Source organism: Mus pahari, chromosome 2 (assembly GCF_900095145.1).
Source record: "Mus pahari chromosome 2, PAHARI_EIJ_v1.1, whole genome shotgun sequence".
Taxonomy (NCBI): Eukaryota; Metazoa; Chordata; class Mammalia; order Rodentia; family Muridae; genus Mus; species Mus pahari.
The window spans coordinates 139430511-139439640 of record NC_034591.1 but is presented as its reverse complement, the minus strand read 5'-3'; the positions used below and the strand labels follow the sequence as shown (position 1 = coordinate 139439640).

The following is a 9130-nucleotide window of genomic DNA, read 5'->3' as shown; positions in this document are numbered from 1 at the left end:
CAGACTGGGATGTGCTCCCTGTCAGGCTGGGATGTGCTCCCTGTCAGGCTCAGATGTGCTCCCATCAGGCTCGGATGTGTTCCCTGTCAGGCTCAGATGTGCTTCTTGTCAGTCAGACCAAGAGGCTTAATCATCCAGACAAGCAGGGCTTCTTTTAATACCAGAAACCACTGAGCATCTTGAAAACACGAACTACTTCAAATTCACATCTTTTTAAAAACAGAAGTTCATCTGAGGTTGGACCTTCTAAAGAGTAAACATCCTTCACAGATGCCTGTACAAACCTTTGATGCCACCCTCACTGTGGTACAGATGGACAGACAGACACCCCCTCAGCCCTTGCAGTGTTCATACTCTCTGTCTACACCTCAGATCATGCATCTTTTACCTTACATTAAAATATCTCTGAAAGAGCCAGGCGTGGTGGTGCACACCTTTAATCCCAGCACTTGGGAGGCAGAGGCAGAGGCAGGTGGATTTCTGAGTTCGAGGCCAGCCTGGTCTACAAAATGAGTTCCAGGACAGCCAGGGCTAGACAGAGAAACCCTGTCTTGAAAAACCAAAAAAAAAAAAAAAAAATCTCTGAAAATGTTTGAGATGTGACTGCTTTCTGCATTAGAAACACAAATAGAATGTTTCAGCATGATGGACTTTTACCATTAAAGTGAATTCCTATCTAAATATGAGATGAAGAACCCATGATTTCTAAATGCAGACCAAGTTGAAAGAAAACAATGATATGCAAATAATTGATATCACTGAACACAAATAATTGATGGTTGTTGAACTGGAAAGTCCTTAGCTTGAATTGGGTGAGCATAAAATTCCCCTAAGATGTTACTGGATAGTATGTATACAGTTCTCTTGGACAGTCCTTCCCCCATTAATTAGTTAATTAATTCACTTTATATCCCGATCGCAGTCCCCCTCTCTTCCTACCCCCCATAGCCCCTCTCCTACCTCTCTTCCTCTTCTCCTCTGAGAAGGGGGAGCAGCCCCCTGGGTACCAACTCACTATGACACATCAAGTCACTGAAAGGCAAGGCTCATTCTCTCCCACTGAGGCCACACAAGGCAACCCAGTTATAACAGGATACACAGGCAGGCAACAGAGTCAGGGACAGCCCCTACTCCAGTTGTTTGGGGTTCCACATGAAGACCAAACTGTATATCTGCTATATAATGTGTGGTACTTCTAGGTCCAGTCCATGTATGCTCTTTGATTCAATCTCTGGGAGCCCCCAAGGGACCAGGTTAGTTAACTGTTGCACTTCCTGTGGGGTCCCTATTCCCTCTGGGTCCCTCAGTCATCTCCTCAACTCTTCCACAAGACTTCCTGATCTCTGCCCAATTGTTTAGCTGTGGGTCTCTGCATCTGTTTCAGTCAGCTCCTGGATGGAGCCTCTCAGAGGACAGTTATACTAGGCTCCTGTCTGCAAATGTCATTAATAGTGTCAGGAATTGGTTCTTGTCCATGGGATGGGTCTCAATTTGGGGCAGTCATTGGTTGGCCATTCCCTCAGTCTCTGATCCATCTTTGATCTTGCACTTCTTGTAGACAGGACACATTTTGGGTCGAAAGTTTTGTGAGTGGGTTGGCATTGGACTTAATCTTTAAGGTGATTTCTGAGATCAGGCCAAACTAGGTGTCTAGGTTTCTGGGGTATTCACATGTAGCCATTTCAAATAGAATAGAATAGAATAGAATAGAATAGAATAGAATAGAATAGAATAGAATAGAATAGAATAGAATAGAATAGATAGAATAGAATAGAATCAGAAAAAAAGCAAAAACCAAACCAAATGTGCTTTCTTTCCCAGTGAAAATATGTAATATTCTTGAGAGCGAATTCTTTCTGTATACATTTTTTCTGTTCTCCAATCCTAAAACATTTGAATCTAAGTTCAAAATCATCTATCCAAACAGGTTACTTTGGGACTCCATTTTTTTCAGCTTTGATTTTGTGAATCTGTTAACATGCATCCACCCACACCTTTAGAAAGCTGGAGTCTTAGCTTTTTAAAGAGACTTTCTTCCCAACAAATATATGACTTCATTGATTTTTGTGTAAGCTCCAATAAACAGAATTTTGTGCACAGAATCAATTCTTTTGATTAACAAGTTAAGTTTAAATCTGCCAAAGTAACTAAATCAACACTTATTCTTTATCCAAAGAACCTGAATGAAGAGCAAGTGTAAGAACAATTAATTAGACTTCCTCCTTTTGTTCAGTAACAAAGTATGTGATCTGCACAAGGAAGAATAGATCGTCATCATCTGAAATACCTGGATTGTGTTGTTTCTCAGCTGAGCTGATCATAAAGTGCAACCAAAGCAGAAGATAAAGTAGGTACTGCACAACAGATGTAGCAAGCATACCAGCAACCTTCTGGTCTTTGCTTTCGTCTAGCCATAGGTTTCCAATGGCCTTACATCTGAGATGAGCAGCGGCAAGCAGAGGTTGACATCAGCACCTATCAGTGCTTGTCAGTGGGCCCTTTGACCTCATCATTTTGGACAGCATTCTCTTGCTAACGTGGAGAATAGCTGTGATCAGACACAACTGCTGAGCTTACAAGTGTGCACTCTGGCACCCAGGCCTTTATGTGTGCCTGAAGTCTGAACTCAGGTTTTTATGAATGTGTTGCAAGTGCTTTACCTACTGAGCCATCTCTCCAGACCCCCAGTACATTGTTAGTTGAAGAATAATTATTCACGGTCTGTCAGTATGTCACATATGCATAATACAGATGCATAATGATATGTGTCAAGTACATTACTGTTTTCAGAGAAATTGTACAATCAGATTTATTTTAAAAATAAACCCTAGGGGGTGGAGATATGACTCCATGGAGCATTGGCTACACTTCCAGAGGTCCTGAGTTTAAATCTTAGCAACTGCATGGTGGCTCATAACCATTTATAATGAGATTTAGTGTCCTCTTATGATGTGCAGGCATACATGTAGGCAGAATACTATATTTAAAATAAATCTTTAAAAAATTCAAAGGAAGAGGTTAAAAAAATCCCAATTCTGTCATTAGTATAAGCAATGTGCCTGCATATTCTGATTCATAAAGTTGGAACAAGAGCATAAAAAGTACACCATGAGCACAATATCTGTAGTACCCTTGGAATTAAGTTGCTTCTTAACAAATGGATTGAAAGTATCACCTGAGCAGGTAACTTGGGCTTCTTCGAAATTATCACAGGAAAGTCCGCCCCACTGCCAATTTTTGCATTGCCAAAGAGTAGTTTCATTTCCAGTACAAGATCCAGGAAAGAGCCACGTATTTGTTGCCCTGGTTTTAGAGTAGATCTTAGCCTGGGTTTGAAGCGCAGATCCACATCCAAGCTGTCTGCACACCACATCCGCATCTGCCAGTGACCAGCCTCGGCTACACATCTTCCCCGTCAGCTTCTGAATCTCCACCTCCACAGTCCCAGCACAGCGACTGCCTCCACCTACAAGTCTGAGTTCCAGATCCGTTCCATCTGCAGTGGAAACATGAACAGAGGGAACCTGGGCAAGGTAGCTCCCCAAAGACTTTCTACTCCCTTTCTTTGCAGACACTGGAACCTATGATCTACCCAGTGCCTATTGTTTTTTTGTTTCTTGATAATACTGTGGCTTGAGCCTAGTCCCTTTTATAAGCTAGATGACTGTATGCCAGATACCTCTTTATAATTTTGTTTAAAATCTTACTGAGATGGGTCTCAGTAAGTTGCCCAGAATGTATTTGAATTTGCCACCCTCTGCCCTAGTCTCTCTCCTAAGGGGCTTGGATTATAGGCCTTTGCCACCATATCTAATTTTGGCTTACCTATTTACTGAGGCCTTAATAAACAAATACTGACTGTGAATTCTATATAGAAATGGTACACAGTTCTTAAGGACTAAAATTTTTAATTACACCACACACACACACACACACACACACACACACACACACACACACACACACCATTCTTTAAATTCTAACTCTCTGAGCTCCATATAGATTTTAAGGTGTGGTTCAAAATAGTACTGCTACTAATACAGAAAAGGGAGCCAAGTAACCCTCCTATGAAGAAGAGTGTGTCAGATCCTTCCCAGCTGTGAAGGAATTCCCAACAATGAATGAATTATTTCCATTAGTCACACTTGTCACACCTCTTTGACTCGCTTTTCATTCTAACTTACCAGAACATGTCACGCCAGCATCTTCTCTATGATTACAGTAATGCTTTCCCCACTCTTGGTGTTTACACTCCCAAAGAGCTGCTTCATGTCCTTCGCATGAAATGCTGTCAAGCCAAATTGGTCCAGATCCCTCACTGGCATTAACTCGACCAATGGCAGTGATGGCAGTTGGACATCCCAGCTGCTTGCACACCACAGAAGCATCCAGGCGATCCCAGCTGTCATCACACACTGTCCCCCATTCTCCTTGGAATCTCACTTCCAATCTTCCTGAACATCTGGACACTCCATCCACTAGTCTCAGGCTCAGGTCTGCTCCCTCTATAACAGCAACAAATAAGTTGACAAAAGAGAAATAAGAATATGGTATCTAAAAACCAGTCCTAGTGGAGTTAAAGAAGGGGAGGAGGGATTGTTAGAGGCAGCCATTCTAAGGCTCTATTGTGAGTCACTAAAGATAGTAGATGTGCATCTGCAAGGACTTTTTAGCATGCAGTTCTTACTTTGGGAAGTGTCTCAGAAATTTGTCCAGAATCAATGATTTTTGTGCCTGTTTGGTCTCCATAACTGTGCTAGAACTGGCTTACTTTGTTGTTAAATTACATATGCCTGTGTTTAGGTTTTTCACTTCTTACTCCAGTTTGGGTAAATATCTGCCTTTTGCTTTCATTGTTAATGACACGATCCGTCTACACTATGCAGCTTGTGCTGTGTACCTGGCTCTTCTGTGGGTACCTGTGGTGGTTTGAGTGAGAATGTTCTCATGGGCTCAGGTGTTTGAATACTTGGTCCCCAATTGGTGGCACTGTTTGGGGAGATTTAGGAGGTGTGGCCTTGCTCGAAGAAGTATGTCCCTGGAGGAAGGTTTTAAAAGCATTGTACCATTCCTGGTCATTGCTCTGCTTCAGTCTTGCATTTTAAGGTGTGGGTGCTCAGCTGGCTGCTCCACTCACCAGGGCAGCCTGTTCTCATGCTTCCCCACTGTGATGGTGATGGACACCTACCTATCCCTCTAGACCCTTAAGCCCAAATAAACGATTCCTTTGATAAGTTGTCATGATCATCGTGTATTAACCACAACAGTAGAAAAATAATTACCAGAATACTCTCTTAGTTTAAAGGCAGAGCAGAGGGAGAAGGAACTGCCTAGTCCACTCCTTTCACTGTCTACAATCAATATCTCCTACAAAAATCTTCCTCGGTTCTGAAGAGTATCCTGTGATAAACACAAGCCTACAGCCTGGAACCCTGTGTGGAGTATTAAAGTCACTGAAGCAGTATTTGCTCATGGACAGTCTGAGCTTTTGTGGAGTGCTGGCATATTGGCACTTTTGCCTTTATTATTTAATTCTATGGATTTGAGCTGATGGTTGGGGGAAGGAATAGTCAATGTGGCTAAAAAGGAGGGTGATAGAGGATGATGAAGACAGTGGTTTACTTTTAAAGAATCTCAGAAAGGCAAATAGCAAATTTCAGTGGTGGTTCAGAGATTCTTTTTTACATAGACAAATACAATGTTTGTATATTTGTGATATTTCTATATTTGTATCTCTATCTATCCATCATCTATCTATCTATCTATCTATCTATCTATCTATCTATCTATCTATCTACCTACCTACCTACCTATCTGTCCATCTGTTTACTTACATATTATCCATGTAGCTATTTATATCTCTATATATCTATCTATTACCTACCTATTATCTATGTATCTGTCTGTCTACCTATCAATCTATCATCTATATCATCTATCTATTTGTTTAGAAGTGACTTGAAAGTAGAAATAAAACAGTCTAAAGGGACAGAGACAACTAAGAGGAGGGAGAAAGGCAAGGAAAGGATAGGAGATTATGAAGGGGCAATGTGCTCAGCATATAGTATTCACATGTACAAAAGCCTTAAAAATTTTCTACTGACTCCTTTACCCCCATCCCTCCTCTCTTTACCCCCCCACTCACTCCCCTCCTGCCCTTCCTCACCCCACCTTCAACCCCCATCAAGCTTTTCCTAAACATTTCCCTTACGATGGAAGTAAATTTCATTACTTTTAATTTTTCCTATAAATACTTGAATTATTTATTATTTTCAAAGTTTTACATAAATATGTGTGTGCCTGAGCAAATGCGTATGCAGCATGTGTGTTCAGTGCACTTGGAGATCAGGGGAGGGGTCAGATCTTGTGGAATTGAAGTCGAAGGTGGTTGTGTATCACAGGTGACTGCTGAGAATGGAATCCCGGTCTTCTGCCAGAGCTTTAAGGACTGTCAGTTAATGGGCCACCACTCCAGCACCTCCCTGGATCCCCATGACTATTGCAATCTTCCAATTTCAGTTAGCGAAACCACAGATAATAGAGCTGGGACTCCAGATGAGACAATAGTGAAGTGACAGATGCTGACTTCATTACGTTCTCAAGGTCTCGGGCTTACACATCTGGTACCTTTTTTTTTGTGTCACAGAGAGCAGAAAGCCCAGAGCTGTTCTTACCTAAGCAAATCACACCAACGTCCTCAGCATGGTCACAATTATGCTTTCCCCATCCCCGGTGTTTGCAGTCCCAGAGAGCTGACTCATTTCCATTGCATGCCAGGTCATCAAGCCAGATTGGTCCAGAACCAGCTCCTAATTTAGCTGAGCCAGAGAAACTAATGGCACTTCCACATCCAAGCTGTTTACAAATTACAGAAACGTGATCTCTGCTGAAGTTGTCGTCACACACCGTCCCCCACTTTCCCTGGAACTTCACTTCTACTCTTCCTAAGCATCGGTGGCCCCCACTGTTCACCAGTCTCATCTCCAAATTAGATCCATCTAGAGGAGAGATCAAGGTTAGAAAGTGAAATTCATTCATCAGCAGCTAATCATTTAGGGTTTTCTGGATACTTGGAATTTGATGCTTGGAATTTAAAAATTAGTGTTTGGCTTTTAGATATGGCCCATCTCCACATATGAGAGAATTTTAACATGTTATAACCCAATGAGCAATGAGGATTTCCCTCTACATCTGCTTTCTAAGCAAATTGTATTATAGATCAGAATACTCTTTACTATAGAAAAGAGCAAGAGGACATATTATTCACTAAAAGAAAAGCAGAAAAAGTAAATTGGCCTTTTAATCAAGTTGTCAAAAATGGGAGAATAGTCATTTACCAGAAGTGTAGATTCCTGATTTTAACCTCTCCATATTAAAAGAGTTCTAAGGATGAGTAATTGATGTTGAATTTGAAATTAGAAAATAAGAAAAGATTAAAATGCCTAAATAAACACAACAGTCTTCAAAATACTATGTGCTATCAAGTCTTAAAAATTGTGGTTTTCTTCCAAAGGAATTTACTATTATTTTCAGCAAAAGGGGACTTGTTTATTTTCTTTCTTTTTACAATGATACGAGTTTCTACGAGAAGTAAACTACATGAAGAAAGGAGACTTTGTTTGCTATATGGGGACACTGGAGAAGGTGGAGTTGGACAAAATTTTAGAAGCACTTTCTTGAGCAAGAGATTAAATTTTTATGAGCTCCAAACTCTAATGAAAGACCACAACTTAGCAAGGCTTGTTTTCATCATAGGCAATTAGCCATAATATTGATAATTGTAAGAGGTCACAATCAGTGTACACATAAGTGCATCACATGCTGTATTATTCAATCTTTAAAAATTTAAACACTATATGCTATCATTGTTAGTCCATTTCACAGATCAACCACCTGAGGCTCACTCACTGGATATAGCATTGAGCACCTAGAAAGACAGCAAGGCTAAGACATGAGTGTTGGAGAGGTAGGGGCAGTGGCCCAGCCTCAGTTTTCTGTTGATTAGTGTGCTAAGAGGTGGACTCTCTGAAGACTAAGCAGGAGTTACAGTAAAGTATCTCACAAATAGGGACATCAGATTCCCATGAAACTAGCCATTCCTCTAGTAGCTATTGACTCTTTTTCTCTTATCAGGTTCTGGTTGGATCTTCAAGTTTATAAACTTTAAAAAGTAAGTTTAACTTCACTCTTCATTATGTAAGAAAATAAGAGCACAGGGCATCACACTTTGGCTGTAGTTGAATATCAGCCCTATTTACAGGTAAGAACTAGAAAGATTTCTTATAGTTTTGAAAATTTATAAATGCTACATTTGTTACCTCATTGTAAAGATTAATAATCAAATAAACAAAGGGAAAGAGATGAAGATGGCAGAGTCCACATAGTAATAAAAGATGGAGTCCGTGAAGAAACTAATATTTTCAGCACTGTTATACACCAGACAGTGTTAAGAGAGCTTGGCATGTGTCTTATTATTGAGTTACCAGAAGCTAAGGAAGATTAAATGATTTGCATGAAGTTTTAGCCTCAGTGAATGACTGTGCTAAAATGCAATGGAATGTTGAATCCAAGAGACACTGTGAACCGAATTCGAAATATGTGCATGGGATTTGCTTGATGTAGGCAAGCCTTACCTGAGCAGGTCACTCCAGCATCTTTTTCATGGGTACAATTATGCTTTCCCCACCCCTCATGTTTGCAGTCCCAAAGAGCTGACTCATTCCCTGTACAAGAAACCTTGTCCATCCAGATGTCTCCAGAGCCGGCACTGGAGTTAGCCCATCCAAGGGCTTTAATAGAAGTTGGGCATCCCAGCTGCTGGCAAACCACGGACACTTCATTCATGCTCCAGCCGTTACTGCACACTGTGCCCCACTTGTCATGGATCTTAAGTTCCACTCTCCCACTACAGTTGTTTTCACCACCCGCCAGTCTCAGTTCCTTCTTCATTCCTCCTGCAGTAACAAGTCAACACAGTAACAAGTAACTAACAAGTAACAAGTCAACACAGTAACAAGTAACAAACAACACAGTAACAAGTAACAAGTAACAAGTCAACACAGTAACAAGCAACACAGTAACAAGTCAACACAGTAACAAGTAACAAGTCAACACAGTAACAAGCAACAAG

The 9130-nt window shown here is 40.9% G+C and overlaps 1 protein-coding gene across 3 annotated transcripts in view; it reads right to left on the bottom strand.

Moving 5' to 3' along the window:
• Nucleotides 1–9130, bottom strand: part of Cd163 (CD163 molecule) — a 25549-nt gene that overhangs the window by 14052 nt on the left and 2367 nt on the right. For all 3 annotated transcript variants that reach the window (XM_021190905.2, XM_021190906.2, XM_029535690.1), the window contains exons 3-6: nucleotides 8634–8954; nucleotides 6675–6998; nucleotides 4185–4505; nucleotides 3176–3496 (exon numbers count right to left, since the gene is read on the bottom strand). In XM_021190905.2, the coding sequence (XP_021046564.1) occupies nucleotides 3176–3496; nucleotides 4185–4505; nucleotides 6675–6998; nucleotides 8634–8954 (1287 nt within the window). The remainder of the gene's footprint in view (nucleotides 1–3175; nucleotides 3497–4184; nucleotides 4506–6674; nucleotides 6999–8633; nucleotides 8955–9130) is intronic.